This window comes from Salvelinus fontinalis, chromosome 36 (genome assembly GCF_029448725.1).
Source record: "Salvelinus fontinalis isolate EN_2023a chromosome 36, ASM2944872v1, whole genome shotgun sequence".
Lineage (NCBI taxonomy): Eukaryota > Metazoa > Chordata > Actinopteri > Salmoniformes > Salmonidae > Salvelinus > Salvelinus fontinalis.
In genome coordinates, this window is record NC_074700.1 from 16,055,300 (window position 1) to 16,072,849 (window position 17,550).

A 17,550-nucleotide genomic window follows, 5' to 3' on the forward strand; every position below is an offset into this window, starting at 1 on the left:
CCATGTCTGGCTTGTTGTTGTTGGCTTATCTTATTCCAACAAATGCTTTGGAAAGTTGTTCTCTCTCAATGTGAAAAGTGCTGCCTCTTCCTTTCTTTGCGTTTTGGAAAAGTAATTGATTCCTAGTGAAATGCACAAATGATGTTCTGTTTCTTTGACACTAGCACACCATATTCTGGCTTCTCAAAAGTAGGAGCGGTTACCTGTTTTCTTGGGTACACCTGTTACAAGCTCGCTCTCGCTCTCTCGCTCTCGCTCTCTCTCTGACACACACACACACACACACACACCTGGGAAGTCACCTTTCCAGTTTAGTTAAAGTAACAGACAGTTATTTTCAGGCCTTTACATGCAGCCTTTCACAAGGCTCAACCGGGAGGAGAAATGATGTAGGCACAGTACACAGGCCCTCTAGATGGAGTAGCCTAAACAACTTGTCTTGATTTCGAAGATACATCTATCTATCTACATCATGAACTACATCTATCAATTTAGACACCAGCAAATGGTTGTTGACATCTACATAGGTGTGGTAACTATTAATTGCAGACTTAAAGAGTTGAAGCTTAAGGAAAATGGCTCCTTTCTGGCTCTGACAGAACGACGTCTCTACTGAAGGGGTTAAAGAAGAAATAAAACAGGTATCTGTCTACCTCTAAAACAGTTAAGTTAAAACCCCTCAGGCACTTTGCTGGGTAAATTGACTCCCCCTTCCTTTTTTCTCTCTCTCTCATAGAGCGGCACACAATTGGCCCAGCATCGTCCGGGTTAGGGGAGGGTTTGGCCAGGGTAGGCCGTCATTGTAAATAAGAATTTGTTCTTACCTGACTTGCCTAGTTAACTAAAGGTTCAATTTTGTTCTCCAGTACAGTTGCCAAGACATGTTTCATAATTCAACATATTTTTGAGTTTGCATGTTCAGGTCATGTTTAGGTCAACTGTTGTCCTGCTTTTCTACAGTGTGTAATGAATGAATGTAAGTAAGATATGTGAATGTAGAATGTTGGAGCTAGTGTAATTACATTACATACTCTATTACACAGGTACAAGAGCAACTTAATAAACTGTTACCATATATGTTTTGCTATGTTTTCACTTTCAGTTAAGTGAGGCCAAAGTAGCTGTTACAGCATCATTGTTAACTACATCAGACATTGCATTGGGGTATGCAGATAAATCCCCCTCCCCCCACCCCATTGTTTTCCTGTGAATATGCAGAGACACACACCCACAAAACTTAGCAGTGCCCACAGGATGTGACTCGGACAGTGTGTGATCAGTTGTCATGGCACTGGTGTAACGGAAATCAACCTCTGAAATAGCTATGAGAAACTGTGAAAAAGAAGAGCAAGATACCACAGACCCATCATTTTGATATTTTATTAGAATGTATTATAGAAGCACCATAGAAGCTTTGAAAATCCCTAAAGTACACCCAGAACACAAATCTCAAGAGTAAAAAAGCAGTATATTATTTGCTAAAACTGTATTAATCTATATAGAAAAATATTTGAAAATACCAAAAACATCAATCTCAAGCTAAATCTAGGAAACTTTAGTATAAGTAGCATACAAAGAAGACATACACACTGTCAAAAGTGGGGCATTTTTACCCACAGCTCAACTTCCCCTTTAATCTTCTCACATTTCTCTCTCTTACGGCACATACAAAGGAGGTTCACATATATGCAAGTAAATGTTCAAAAATGTATACATTTTCTCTCAAAACATTTAAAGCTATGTTAAATAAAATACATAAGAGGCCTGGGAAATTTTTGGAGACAAAAGTGATTTGACAGATGACTTCTTTAACTCTTCACCCTCTGCTACTTCAATCTTTTCTTCTGACCGATGGTCTCATAGGTATCCGCAGCACGAGGGGTCAGACCCTGAGATAGAGAGACGGGGAGAGAGAGAAAGAGTAAATATATCATGAAGCAAGGCCCTACAATTTAAACTCCACATATTGACTAAGATAACCTTCACCATCACCATTATCACCATCCTCATCAACTCACCGTATAGATACCCTCCTCCGGTTTCTGTCAGAGTAAAAGAGGAAATCCATTAGGAAAAAACACAAGTGTGTGTGTGTGTGTGTGTGTTTTTTTAGGAAGTGTGTGTGATTAGCTATTTGGTTTAATGTTAAATGTTAGCCTGGAAATCCCCCTCTGCCCCCAACCCACTGTAAAGCTGTAGGGCAGTAGATGTGTCTGTCTGTGTTATACAGGACTAAATAAATGGATTGCATTTATCACGTTACATCGATTTGACCCCCAGCCAACTGCAGGGTCTAGTTTCTATGTATCTGGGTGTCATGGGGTCTTGTTTAATGGAGTTGGATGTAGATCATGTTACAGTGCGTTTCTCACCGCTGGCTTTTCTGTCCCAGCCCCAGTCACCGGAACCATCTGTGGGAAAAACTGAGTGTTGAGAGATAGATGGGGTAAGAACTTGGTAGAGACAGAAAGAGGAAACTGAAACAACCCACTAGCCTCAGAGACTTTAGGCACTTAGATCTGAAAGGATCGGATGGGTAGGATAGGTATAAGCAATATGGTGAAATTTCCACCTAACCTTTCAGCGCACAAGGTGGAGCTACTATCATATTGTTTATACCCATTGTCATACTGTATTTTTTTGCACAACTCCCCCTGAGGCACCCTCTGAGAGTAGGCATAGCAAGAAAGAGATCAAAGATAATTTAGGGAGGCAGGGAAAGAGAGGGATTGGGGAAAAAGAAGGACTGAAAGGCAGCTGTACCTTGAGCCTGCAGTAGAGCACGGTGAGGATGATACCGTACAGAAACAAGATAGCATCCAGGATATAGCAGATCTGAGACTCACCCAGGGCCGCTGAGGACAGAGGAGAACAATTTCTATTTACAGGCTGGCCCTCTGAGGTTTGTACACCATTTGTCATTTAGCAAACTCTCTTATCCAGAGTGACTTAGTCTGGGCATAAAACTAAGGTAGGTAAAAACGACCACATAATATCACAGTTATTGCAAGTGACCTCCAGTAACCAGGGTTGGGAGTAACGGATTACATGTAATCCGTTACATGTAAAAGGTTACAAAAAAACAGTAACTGTAAACTGTTATTTTACAAGCAAAAATATTGTAATCAGATTACAGATACTTTTGAAAAACTAGATGATTACTTCAAAGATTACTTTTATATTCAGAAAGGATGTTTGCAAAAAAATATCTTTGACACTTTGTTTTCTCAATGACATTCAAATCAACATTGAAAAAAGGCGCAAGTTTAAGTTTGTTCCACCTGAGCGAGTCTGACCACAAGTCAAAGACCACTATGATGACACACCAAATGTGTTAGATGGATCGCGGGAAAAGAGCAGGAATAGACTTTTGTAGACTACAGTCCAAGCTATGTCTTCCAATTGTGCGACTGCTGTTGGCATTCAAAGATGATCCAACTTCAATAAACGCTTGAAGGTAAGTAAGGCTATTTGCGCTTTACGGATTGTGGCTGTTGTGGATGGCTGTTCACAAATCTAAATGTATATTTGAATCCAATAATGGTTGAAATCAAGAAGTTTAAACTGCCTATCAATAATTGTTTTTGAAACCAGTGGACAGCCAGTGAAAAATGTGCTCTTGCAACAGCTGCATATTCCGGATCCCAGCCTATGGAATAAAAGTGAGGCTTTTATTATTATTGCTCAATCTAATTCATGCTGATTAAAAAAAATCCATAGACCAATTGGACACATGCTCAAACTCGTATGCTTTTCATAGTCTTAAAAGAGGTAATCTGTAGTTGCTACATCCATTTTGGGATTTATAAATGATATATATTAATGTAAAGATATAATTGAATCGTATTGTTATATGTAGTAGAAAGCGATGCGTTAGAAGAAGCCTACATAATAAACCCATAAAGTAAAATTTAACATCCATCTATGGCCACCTATGTAAACTTTAACATTGATTTGTCCTGCAATAGATGTCGTTCAATTGGTAACATATTTTTGTCTTCTTCTAATGCCTCTTAAGGGAAAGTAATGTAAAAGTGACTGAATGTAATCAGATCACGTTACTGAGTTTGGTTAATCGAAAAGTTACGTTACTGATTACAATTTTTGGACAGGTAACTAGTAACGGATTACATTTAGAAGGAAACCTACCCAACCCTGCCAGTAACCTTAGTCTATCATGCAGATCTCAAGGTTATCTTTCATTACCCGTTTGGCTGTTACCTATCTACTCCTATTGTAACGGCGGTCCTCCTTCTCTTCATCAGAAAAGGAGGAGTATTTATCGAACCAAGGCGCAGTGGAGTTTGAACACATATTTATTAAACGAAAACACGAACTTGAATAAACTAACAAAAATAACAAACGGTGTAGACAGATCTAGACGACGAACTTACATGAAACAAGAAGAACGCACGAATAGAGAAAACAGGCTACACAAAAACAACGATGAACAAAACAAACCGAAAACAGTCCCGTGTGGTGCAACGACATACACAAACACGGAAGACAATCACCCACAAACAAACAGTGAGAAAACACCTACCTAAATATTACTCTTAATTAGAGGAACGCCAAACACCTGCCTCTAATTAAGAGCCATACCAGGCAACCCAAAACCAACATAGAAACAGATAACATAGACTGCCCACCCAAAACACATGCCCTGACCTAAACACATACAAAAAACAACATAAAACAGGTCAGGACCGTTACACCTATCCACACCATGTCAAAAAGGATCTTGGCTAATAAACGTTCCTTTTTCAGAACCCTCTTTCAGAGATAATTCGTAAAAATCCAAATAACTTCACAGATCTTCATGGTAAAGGGTTAAAACACTGTTTCCCATGCTTGTTCAATGAACCATAAACAATTAATGAACATGCACCTGTGGAACGGTCGTGAAGACACTGACAGCTTACAGACGGTAGGCAATTGAGGTCACAGTTATGAAAACTTAGGACACTAAAGAGGCCTTTCTACTGACTCTGAAAAACACCAAAAGAAAGATGCCCAGGGTCCCTGCTCATCTGCGTGAACGTGCCTTAGGCATGCTGCAAGGAGACATGAGGACTGCAGATGTGGCAAGGGCAATAAATTGCAATGTCCGTACTGTGAGACGCCGAAGACAGCACTGCTCGTTCTGTGCGTGATTTCCTGCAAGACAGGAATGTCAGTGTTCTGCCATGGCCAGCGAAGAGCCTGGATCTCAATCCCATTGAGCACGTCTGGGACCTGTTGGATCGGAGGGTGAGGGCTAGGGCCATTCCCTCCAGAAATGTCCAGGAACTTGCAGGTGCCTTGGTGGAAGAGTGGGGTAACATCTCACAGCAATAACTCACACATCTGGTGCAGTCCATGAGGAGAGATGCGCTGCAGTACTTAATGCAGCTGGTGGCCACACTAGATACTGACTGTTACTTTTGATTTTGACCACGCCTTTGTTCAGGGACACATTATTCCATTTCTGTTAGTCACATGTCTGTGGAACTTGTTCAGTTTATGTCTCAGTTGTTGAATCTTATGTTCATACAAATATTTCCACGTTAAGTTTGCTGAAAATAAACGCAGTTGACAGTGAGAGGACGTTTCTTTTTTTGCTAAGTTTATGTCATTCTGTACTGACAAGTAGGCTTTGATTATCGTCATAGCACAAATTTGTCAGCAAAGCGGGCGCCCAAATCTTATAGGAGTGGCTATACAGTATATGCGAAATCAACTCTTGTTGCATTATGTTCACTAAATATCAGTATCCCCCCAAGAATTTAGGTTTTGGTTATAGACGTGGGCATAAGCCAAAATAGACATGTATCTGTTGCAAGGCTTACCCTGGGCTCAGACCATTTACAGTAAATAATATGTGGCTTCACTTTAACCAGACTCAACTGATTGCAAAGCCCCCACAGATTAATGTAAAAAAAGAAATATCCAGTAACTCTTCACTGATTGACCTAATTCTGACAAGTACTTGTCCAGTCTTTGCTAATGATCTCAGTGATCTTTGTCCTATTGCGTGTATTGGAGGCGGCAAACAGATGAACACTGATCCTCGTATAATTATGAAGAGACATTTAACATGTTTTTCTTCATGAAAGTATTACTCTGAATGTTTCTCTATCAGCTGCATGCCTGATCTAGAATTGTTCTAATCTATTTGTATATCTCTGGCAGACAAACACGCTTCCTTTAAACACCTTAGAGTAAAACATGATAAATCCTTGGTTCTCTAAAGAACTTTCAGATGTTATGAGAAATCAGGCCTTGGCCAAGGCTAGAAAAACTGACTGTGTATCTGATTGGCAGTTTTTCAGGCAGTTGAGAAATAGAGGCACTTCCTCAATTAAGAAAGCTAAATCAAGCTACTTTCTAAATTCTTACTCTGCTGGTGATCTGTCTACATTTTGGAAAACGGTTAATGTACTGAAGTAAGGAAATTCCTCTCCATCGCTGCCTAAGAAAGTTGTGCCAGACTCATCATTACTGAGAAAAATTAGATAAGTGATGCTTTTAATCAGAATTTAATATCGGCTGCTTTTTTTATTTGAAATAAATGGTGGTTTAACCGACCCAGGTCAGCCGGTCAACTGCCTGCCCCTCTCCCAGTCTCCAGTTGGCTCGATGGAAGTTCCATCAACTTTAAGTAAACCTTTTCATGTCAACAACTTTCTTCTTGCGATGTGCTAGATGGCTTGCGCAAGATTGATGTAAAAAATAAAAAAAAGTGCTGCTTTGCTTGATCCTTTCTTGCTGCAGCTTTCTGCTCCTCTGATCTCAGACGCTTTAACACTTTTTTTTACCTTACAAAGATTTCTGGTACCATCCCTAGGGTCTGGAAGCTGGCCCATATACTCCCCGTTTACAAACGTGGTGACCCGTGTGACATAAATAATTATTACAAGGCTGATTCAAATAACCAACTCATCAAGATTTGATTACTTGAATCAGCTGTGTAGTGTTAGGTGCAAAAACCAAAACGTGCCCCCATGGGGGTCCCCAGAACCAAGTTTGGGAAACCATGAGGTATACATCATTGCATTTTGTTAGAATGTAGGCTGGCCTTCCTTGTAGATCGGTGCATTGCGCTCTTGCATAAACTTCCACCATACCTTAACCCATTGTTAAGCTATAGATGTCCAGGCTACCAGCCCCAGGCTCAGGGGTGGCTAAGTCTGAAAACCTCTTCGATCTCCACTGAGTTAGGTAGATCTGCTTTTAGGTTCTTTTGCACCTTATGTGGAATGATCTACAATACACTTTAAAATGTAAAGAATTGGTACCTCTAGGGCATTTCAGACAGTTGCTAGGGGACCTTTTTACAGCTTGTTATGTATTGTGCATAACAACATGTATTTTAATGTGTCGTGTAATGTCTTCATTATATTTTGATGTGTATTGTGGGTTCATCTGGAAAAGAGATCGTGGTCTCAGCATTGACTTCCTGTCAAAATAAAGCTAGATAGTGATTGCCATACATACTGCTAACTATGTCAGCACTATTTCTTCCTCTATCGCAAGTGTTTAAAAGAGTACCGATGTGGCAATGGCTTCGCTTCTGCTTTCACAGAAATGGCCCTGAACTATACGTAGATTTTTTGTCTTCCATCAGACAATGATTTTGCCCTCTAGAGAATGATAGAATCACCTTTTCTACACTTATATAAAAAAATACACATTTTGCATCAGACACCGATATGAAATAAATCTATAAATAAAAACAGGTTAAAAACAATCATGAGCAAACCCATTTACAGCTATTTCTACTATGATTGACTTAATTTTCCGGAAGAATAAATGAACATGTTACCCACTTCAATAACTATTGAAACATGTCGTTACAGGGTTTCTATCAACTGAAAATTGTCAATAATTCATATTACCAAATAAAAGTTCAATGAGTTCCAAAGAGATTACATTTTCAAATATTTTTACTGAATACCGACATATGCTCTGGACTTGCACATGAGATCTGATCTTAACCATAGGACTAAACCATGATTCTTTATCATTCACAATATTTACAACTATTTAGTCCAGTGGGGGACTACATTTAGTTGCAATTACACTAAACAGAAACTGTTTTGCTCATTTCTCATCATGTTAATCCCACATACATACATTTTCATAACCAAGGTCAATACCAATCAGCGGTTATAGTATCAAACTCCATACTCACTAGCACTGCCAAAGCTCATCCACAGAGGAAGAGCTGAAAGAACTGGGAATCTGCCTCCCATCACAGCAACAGGTATACAAAAGGACACAGCAACAGTAGGCAGCAAGATGCTTTTTTACTGGACGTCTGACTGCTCAGTTAGTAAAAAGCATGTAGGTTGAACAGGGCTGAAGAGTTAGTGGTTTGAGGTGATGACGTAGTGTTGCAAAAAAAGCCACGGTAAAGCAGGGGGGGGAAGTTGTGGTCGAGCTCAGTCCATTTAGTTTTGTGGAACGGGGCATTTCGGAAGAAAATATCACACGTCCAAAAATTCTTAAGTGCTTTACAGTATATTTCAAGAGACTAACCATGAGAAAATTACACCATTTGACAGATCAGTAAAAATAGTTATTAGGTTTATCACACAATGATGATTACGAGTTTGTCACTGCAGATCATATAAATAATACACTATGTGAGGCTACGGACAGAGCCTTCATCTGAGACAGACAGATTGTGAAGACCGAGAGGGGAGAAATCCCTCTTCAGAGGGGAACCATTGTTATCAACACAAGAGTCTTTTGTTTAAACTTAACGGTCAACTTCTCCAAACACAATGTCCTGGGTTCCTGTCACAAGAGGAAAAACGATAAAAGCATTTGTTAAACCTCAACCGTACATTAACCATAAATATTTGAACAGGAAGTAACACAAACTGAATTGCTGTATGAGTTATAAGTAAACTGATAATCAATGGTTTCACTGATAATGTAAGAGTCATGTTCAGCAAGGATACTTTGGGGAAACAGAGGGTTACTACATGAACTTGTCCTATATAACAGATTTTTGTTTTCCATTGCAACACGTCTTGCTGCAGTGTGCTCTACTGAACACGACCAAGTAGAAACATGTCTTACCAATAATGGCCACCACATCAGCCAGCATGTGTCTTTAGCCATCATATCCAGGGCAGCCTGGGGAAGACATCACAAAACTATTAACCAACTATAATCCAACTATCAACCCATTACGGTCTAAGCGAGGGGAGGGGTTCTACTAAGCTATATGGAAAAAATATTAGATGAAAAATATGGATTTGGCCGTACTGCCTTTAGCCCATATAAACGCATAGAATAACAAATTCACTACATGGAACAACAGATAGATTTTATTTTTGGGGGGCGGGGGGTGGGGGACTAAAGGAAGTTTGTTTTGAAGTGTCTGTCCTATATCTGAGAGATATACACTGCTCAAAAAAATAAAGGGAACACTTAAACAACACAATGTAACTCCAAGTCAATCACACTTCTGTGAAATCATTGACTTGGAGTTACATTGTGTTGTTTAAGTGTTCCCTTTATTTTTTTGAGCAGTGTATAAAGTATAAGAAAGAACACACACACACACACACGTTTAACCCCTTATTTTTTTTGCACTAAACAGCCTCCATTTTTTAAAACTGGTACTAGGGGACCTTCAGACAATTCTTGTGAGGCCTGTGGGTGTCCTATAGCAAAACAACAGACATGTACATGTTGGGGAAAGTCTCAACTTTCCACAAATTAGTGTGTAGCCCAAACTTAAAGGACAGAAGTTGGCAGATCATCTGTACCGACTTCAGACAAGTCCCAAGACGCTTGTGTGGGGGGGGGGGGTCGTAGAGCAAAACTGAGAACACCATTGTGTTCGTGAGTCTCATCTTTCCAAAAAGGGGTCATAATAGTTTTCCAGGCCTAACCGTTCAGACAATTTCGTGATAAGACCGATTTTCGGGATGTCTCATGGTCTGACAAACCTTGATGTTGCTTTGCCACCTTCCACCGCAGTTGCAGAAGGCCGACACGGTGGATTAAGACGCAACCCATGCAAAAACAGATTTCTCTACTTTAGACAGAATTTAACAGAGATTTGTTAAATTATGCTAATTCGATGTTAGCGGGGCAGGGACATCGACTCTAAGGGGAATGAACTATAAGTAGCCTTGAGGAAGTAGTTTAACACAGGGTCTACAGATTAGAATTAGCCGGCTGGTTAGATCTGGTACATTGTCCCTGGCTGTCAAATACATGTAATATCTGCAATAAAGGACATGATATTGTGTTTGATCTATAGGCATCCTATGACCTACAAAATGGACCAGGTGAAGGAGAATCTCACCATTAGAAAATGTAAACTGCACTTATCAGTATTTGATGATAGGTGAAATAAAGAGAGCGTCTCAAATCCATTATATCCATGTCTGTCTGAGGAAGGGTGGGCATAACTTGGGTACTTCTACTGCTGTATATGTAGATTCGGGGGACACCTGGTAACCCTCTGTGTACAGCTTAAAGTGATGGATCAGAGACGCCATGGACATCGAACATGGGAACATAATTAAACCACCATTACAACTGATGTTAATGCTTATATAATAGACTCAATGTGCAACACTCCACCGTGCACATAGAAATCAGGACTTATTGAGTTTGACTATAGAGTAAAGCGGATATAGTCTGAGGATGATCTAAATGTCCTAAAATAAAAACGTTTTTGCTGCAGTTTGCTTGGGTTTTTCGAAAGGCGCTTTAAATCCAATGCATCTTCATTCCAAATAAAATTCCAGCCATTAATTGAGTCTCACCATCTCAGATTAGATATGTAGATGGAGGAACGGGGGATTGGTGAACCACTGCTTCCAGTGACATTCAGTACCAGTCAAAAGTTTGGACAAACCTACTCATTCAAGGGTTTTTCTTTATTTTTACTAGTTTCTACATTGTAGAATAATAGTGAAGACATAAAAACTATGAAATAACATATATGGAATCATGTAGTAACCAAAAAATGTGTTAAACAAATCAAAATATATTTTAGATTCTTCAAAGTAGACAACTTTTGCCTTGACAGCTTTGCACACTCATGGCACCATCTCCACCAGCTTCACCTGGAATGCTATTCCAACAGTCTTGAAGGAGTTCCCATATATGCTGAGAACTTGTTGGCTGCTTTTCCTTCACTCTGCAGTCCAACTCATCCCAAACCATCTCAATTGGGTTGAGGTCGGGGGATTGTGGAGGCCAGGTCATCTGATGCTGCACTCCATCACTCTCCTTCTTGGTCAAATAGCTCTTACACAGCCTGGAGATGTGTTTTGGGTCATAGTCCAACTAAGCGCAAACAAGATGGGATGGCATATCGCTGCAGAATGCTGTGGTAGCCATGCTGATTAAGTGTGCCTTGAATTAAAAAATATATATAAAAAAATTGTCACCAGCAAAGCACCCCCACACCATCACATCTCCTCCTCCATGCTTCACAGTGGGAGCCAGACATGCGGAGATCATCCGTTCACCTACTCTGCGTCTCACAAAGACAAGGCGGTTGTAACCAAAAATCTCAAATTTGGACTCATCAGACCAAAGGACAGATTTCCACAGGTCTGATTGCCCATTGCTCATGTTTCTTGGCCCAAGCAACTCTCTTCTTCTTATTGGTGTCCTTTAGTAGTGGTTTCTTTACAGCAATTTCAACCATGAAGGCCTGATTCACGCAATCTCCTCTGAACAGTTGATGTTGAGATGTGTCTGTTACTTGAACTCTGTGAAGCATTTATTTGGTATGCAATCTGAGGTGCAGTTAACTCTAATGAAATTATCCTATACAGCAGAGGTATCTCTGGGTCTTCATTTCCTATGGCGGTCCTCAGAATCAGTTTCATCATAGCGCTTGATGGTTTTTGCGACTGCACTTGAAGAAACGTTTAAAGTTCTTGACATTTTCCAGATTGACTGACCTTCATGTCTTAAAGTAATGATGGACTGTCGTTTCGCTTTGGTTATTTGAGCTGTTCGTGCCATAATATGGACTTGGTATTTTACCAAATTGGGCTATCTTCTGTATACCACCTCTACCTTGTCACAACACAACTAATTGGCTCAAACACATTAAGGAAAGAAATTCCACAAATTAACAAGGCACACCTGTAAATTTAAATGCAATTCAGTGACTACCTCATGAAGCTGGTTGAGAGATTGCCAAGAGTGTGTAAAGCTGTCATCAAGGCAAAGGGTGGCTACTTTGAACAATTTCAAATATAAAATATATTTTGATTTGTTTAACACGTTTTTGGTTACTACATGAATCCACGTTGTTATTTCATAGTTTTGATATCTTCACTATTATTCTACAATGTAGAAAATAGTAAAAAAATAAAGAAAAACACTGGAATAAGTAGGTGTGTCCAAACTTTGGACTGGTACTGTATGTGGTCTGGGTCAGGCAGCACAAAAATAAATGACTTGAAACCAGACACTCATGTCTGCAAAGGCAATACTTAGCCAGCAGCATACCACCCTGCAATCTACTGCTGGCTAGCTTCTGAAGCTAAGCAGGGTTGGTCCTAGTTGGTCTCTGGATGGGAGTCCAGATGCTGGTGGAAGTGGTGTTAGAGGGCCAGTAGGAAGCACTCTTTCTTCTGGTCTACAAAAACATCCCAATGCCCCAGGGCAGTGATTGGAGACATTGCCCTGTGTAGGGTGCTGTCTTTCAGATGATACGTTAAACAGGTGCCCTGACTCTCTGTGGTCACTAAAGATCCCATGGCACTTACTGTAAGAGTAGGGCTGTTAACCCTGGTGTTCTGGCTAAATTTCCAATCTAGCGTTCATATCATCACGGTCACCTAATCATCCCCAGCTTACAATTGGCTCATTCATCCCTTTACCCTGTAACTATTCCCCAGGTCGTTGCTGTAAATGATAATGTTTTCAGTCAACTTAGCGGGTTAAAAGAAGAGGCTGAGAGGATAATAGGAGTTCTTCTCACCTGTCATAGCAGTCTCCCTTGCTGCCAATGGGGATGTCAAACTCCACCTCGTCATAGGGCTGAGGCTTCCTCAGGTCCCACTTGATGTCTGAACCCCTCAGTATCACACCACTGGCAGAGTTAATTACAGATGTCATTAGGTTTTCAACTGTAAGAGAGTGCATATATACATACACACACTACCGTTCAAAAGTTTGGGGTCACTTAGAAATGTCCTTGATTTCCATTAGCCCCTGCCTAGAAGGCAGCTTCATTAAATAGTACCCGCAAAACACCAGACTCAACGTCAAGAGTGAAGAGGTGACCTTCTAGGCAGAGTTCCTCTGTCCAGTGTGTGTTCTTTTGCCTATCTTGATCTTTTATTTTTATTGTCATGTCTGAGATATGGCTTTTTCTTTGCAACTCTGCCTAGAAGGCCAGCATCCCGGAATCGCCTCTTCACTGTTGACGTTGAGACTGGTGTTTTGCGGGTACTATTTAATGAAGCTGCCAGTTGAGGACTTATGAGGCGTCTGTTTCTCAAACTATTGCTTCTTTAAAATCAGCACAACAGTTTTCACCCTCCCACTCTGTCTGCCGAATTATTTCTCTTTGCTCCTTTTCCTTACTAGGATGTTGGTGGGCGCAGCCGGGAGGCTAAAAGGCTTTAGCTTTTTAAAATGATAAACTTGGAGTAGCTAACACAACGTGCCGGTTGCTGATAACGGGCCTCTGTACACCTATGTAGATATTCCATTTTAAAAATCTGCCGTTTCCAGCTACAATAGTCATTTACAACATTAATAACGTCTACACTGTATTTCTGATCAATTTGATGTTATTTTAATGGACAAAAAAATGAGCTTTTCTTTAAAAAACAAGGACATTTCTAAGTGCCCCCAAAACTTTTGAACGGTAGTGTGATATATATATACATTTATTTGCCTCACCTAAAGCCATAGTTGAGTGCGTCCTCAGCAGACACAACCCCAATGTCCACAGTTCGGTTCTTCCAGATACGGTTGTTGGTCAACATCTCCTCCACCTCGTCTATTGATCTTGGGTCAGTTTTGCGTTACAGTTAAGGTTAGGATTGGGGGAAGAGGATACCGATCCTAGATTTGGACCTAGGGGAGCCCTCACCTGGTGTACTCCTCCAGGTCTGACGTAGGCTGCATGCATCCTGGCCCCTGAGACACGCTCATAGAACTCAAGCATCTAGGAGAAGGATAGAGACAAGACAGAACATCCCTAAAAAAAACACTACCTGTGAATGAGCTCAAAATGGCTTCTACAGCAAACCTTTATTTACACAAGTCAATTAATAAAATCTTATTAACAATGACAACCTGCGACCTATCACCTCAAAGAAAGGTCATACACTACTCTAGTCTACCCAGTGCCCTCACCTTTTCCCTCTCCTCAAACATCCAGAAGAAAGGGGTCATGGCTCCGATGTCCAGGGAGTGCGTGGTGATGGCCATGATGTGGTTCATGATGCGAGGCAGCTCTCCGAAATGAACTACCACACAGAAAAACACACTGAAAATGCATACTTTCTTCACTACTGCTGCTCCTCTTCTGCCTGTGTGAAGATTGCATTCCATGACAGGCCACATTCCCTCTGTATATCCATGTTGACTGTTGAACTTGAATATCCATGTTGACTGCGAACTACTGCCCCCTAGTGACCTTGTATAAAATGGCAATTTGGGTCCAGATGATCTTACAAGGTTATGCTTCTCACGCTTGTTACTGTCCTGCTGGTAAAGGAGGGAGGTGCAGCACTTCTCTAACCACAAATGTTCATCCCTGATTCAAAATGTTCATCCCTGATTCAAAATGTACATTATCTCTGAGCCTAAATTAAGGGCAAAAAGCTTATATACTTGGCTTGATTATTAGTGACATTCACTCGAAACCAAATGGCAGCAAACCGTCTGAAATAGGAAACCCTTTTTATGTTGCAAAACATTTTGCAACGGTGTGTGCACTAATGAATACCTGAGATACTGGTATGTTTGTCCTTTCTGGCATGGTCATCTAGCAGCACCTAGTCTCACCTCTGATCCACTGTGCATGGGGTGGGGCCTGGATGTTGAGCAGCTTCTCCACGGCCAGAGAGTAGGCCTGCTCGTTACATATCATGGATACGTAGTCCAGCCTGTCAAAGTAGGGCAGCACCTAAAGTGCACACACACACACACACACACACACACACACACACACACACACACACACACACACACACACGTGAATGCAATTCATCCAATAAAAACATGCCTGATACAGAAGAGTCTAAACATGCATCATGTACATTACAAGCCAGGACAATGATGCACGTTACTTTCAGCCAATTTTCATACCCGCTGCGCATACCTTACTGTCTCTGGGTGTGCTATAACAGGGTAGCAACTACGTACCTGCAGGTAGGTCTTGTACCTACATGGGAATCACACTTCTTCACCGACTCCCCGCTGAGCTTCAGCACCAGACGCAGCATGCCGTGGGCAGCGTGGTGCTGGGGCCCAAAGTTAATAGTCAGGTTAGACACCTCCTTCTCCATAGGAGCATCTTTATCTGTGGAGAGAAAGAGTGGTTGAGAGGAGAGTCAGCAACTCTTGGAGGACAGTTGAAGTTGATAAGAAAGCTTCTTTTAAAAAGTAAAACCAATGCGTTTCGGCTCTTGGCCATCAGGGATTTGCAGATTGAGAGGTTGCAGAGGGTCTAGTTGGTTTGGAATTCATGCATACGAGTTGAGATAAAGCTATATGTAGAATGACTATGATAAAGTCACAGCGTATGACTAAATCTATAATAAAGTTATCAAGTCACAGGCTGTGTTTAGAAACCACTGACAACCACTTTGACTAAGTGCAAATCTGGTTCAATAAAATAGGAGGCAATAAAATACAACTACCATACATATCAATATTTATAGAGGTCTCTGCCTAAATAACTAGCCTATTCATAGGGGCGTACCATTCCATGGAGTACCATTCCGCCCCGGCATACCGCTCCGTCCACTCCACATCTGGCTGCCGTTGTTTCTGTCTAGAAGAAAAGAACAAGCAACCATGATGTGTCAATAGGGAATCAGTACTGTTTCTAAGGCACAGTGTGGGTGTGGTTGTTTAGCCAGTGTTTCACCTACAATGGCTCTTGAGGTGAGGCAACTCAGTCTTGAGCAACCACAAGTGCCAAGGAAACACCTCGTAATGACAACAGAGCTCAGGGTTGGGCATTATTACGCTCTAGGTCAGCCAAAACAGACGGGTCACTAATCACATTTCACACAGCAGGGGTAGGTAGGGTCCATAGCCTAATTGTCAAGGCACAAATGTATGTGTCCCCCCCCCCCCCCTTGTAGGGTGGGCTGTTAAGTCTGAACAAAAAAACAAAACGCTGTTATATGGTGAGCAGGTAAGCCCTATGGACTAATTTTCTAGCTTGCTAATATTAACGTTAGCGGTTATGTGACAGTATATTTTTTTTGTATCCCCGAATGACTTATTTGGATATCATTAATAACAAGTGAAATTATTATTGCATTTATCAAAATTTTAACTTCTCACCTATTTTGCAGCACAGTGCAACCAGTGCTGACCATATTACTATTTAAAATACATTTTGTTGAATGACGTCCAAGTTTGCTAAGCGACCTCAACACTGTCCCCACCATCTTGGCTGTCTTCTTCTGTGGAATGTATAGCCGACTACAACACCAAAAAGTGTATTACCGCCACCAATTGGACAGGGTAAAAAAGCAAAAACAAGGTACAAATAAAACCCATACTTGATAGGAAAAACTTAATCCACCAAAAATAAAACAATAAAAACCACATTGACAAAACCAAAACACGTACACTTCTTCCTTCCTTCCTTCAAATCTCCCTTCTCAAGCTCTATGACCTGAGAGGGAGGTACTGCTTGTGACAATAGTCCATGCAACTCCTCCGCCAAGACGTCTTTCAGTCCCAGGGACCATTCCGCCGCATCCACAATAATAGCTATTTTCTTGGATTTCCTCTCCACTTTGGCAGTGCCATTAATCACCATAGTTAAATTCCTAGAAAGTTTCCTATCTCCTCAAAAGTATCTCTGGCTGTGCAGTCGGCAACAATTATTTTCGTATTTTTTGGTTTAGAAGCAAAGATGACAGAGTTATGTTACTGCCACCTATCGTACTGAAATATAATGGAAGTTGATTTGGCGCTAGAAAAATTGTGTGACAATACACCATAAGTATTTTTATTATAGTGGAAGAAGTTAAAATTGTTAGTGTTGAAAATGTGACGCTAGTGTATTGTAGAAGTATAACTGTAGTAGGAGGATAGAAGCCTTTAGTGGAATAGTAACAGTAGAAATAGTGAATACAGTGGTAGTGGAAATAGTCAAGTGACTGTTGCCCAGTAGAAGTATATAGCACAGTGTTGTTGTGCTTTTTGACATTTATATAATATAATTATTAGTACAATTAATGTGTACCGATAAAGGCTGTCAAATGATTTAAAATCATTAATAAAGTTAATTGTATTGATTTGCTGTGATTAATAGCATTTTCAGACATTGTTCAAATTTGGCTCTAATTAAAGAAGTTTCCATTTATTTTG

The 17,550-nt window shown here is 40.6% G+C and overlaps 1 protein-coding gene and 1 pseudogene across 2 annotated transcripts; both read right to left on the bottom strand.

The window, feature by feature from the left end:
• Positions 1–1,366: 1,366 nt before the first annotated feature.
• LOC129835294 (high affinity immunoglobulin epsilon receptor subunit gamma-like) lies at positions 1,367–9,280 on the bottom strand. Of its 2 annotated transcripts, XM_055900875.1 has the most exons (6): positions 9,070–9,280; positions 8,174–8,781; positions 2,764–2,855; positions 2,373–2,423; positions 2,019–2,042; positions 1,367–1,889 (listed from the first exon to the last, which is right to left on the bottom strand). In XM_055900875.1, the coding sequence occupies exons 2-6, from the start codon at positions 8,232–8,234 to the stop codon at positions 1,827–1,829; spliced, it is 291 nt and encodes a 96-aa protein (XP_055756850.1). In that variant the 5' UTR covers positions 8,235–8,781; positions 9,070–9,280; the 3' UTR covers positions 1,367–1,826. The 2 variants fall into 2 exon arrangements, with proteins under 2 accessions (XP_055756850.1, XP_055756851.1); XM_055900876.1 differs by lacking the exon at positions 9,070–9,280 and having other exon boundaries at positions 2,373–2,411; positions 8,174–8,338.
• LOC129835295 (NADH dehydrogenase [ubiquinone] iron-sulfur protein 2, mitochondrial-like) lies at positions 8,868–17,087 on the bottom strand (annotated as a pseudogene).
• Positions 17,088–17,550: the final 463 nt, after the last annotated feature.

Excerpts from the sequence above, each read along its gene's own strand:
- LOC129835294 (XM_055900875.1), bottom strand. The coding sequence starts at position 8,234 with ATGGGAGGCAGATTCCCAGTTCTTTCAGCTCTTCCTCTGTGGATGAGC. Across the intron at positions 2,424-2,763 it reads TGCTCTACTGCAGGCTCAAG|TTTTTCCCACAGATGGTTCC; the intron begins GTACAGCTGCCT and ends CTCAACACTCAG. Across the intron at positions 2,043-2,372 it reads CTGGGACAGAAAAGCCAGCG|AAACCGGAGGAGGGTATCTA; the intron begins GTGAGAAACGCA and ends TTACTCTGACAG.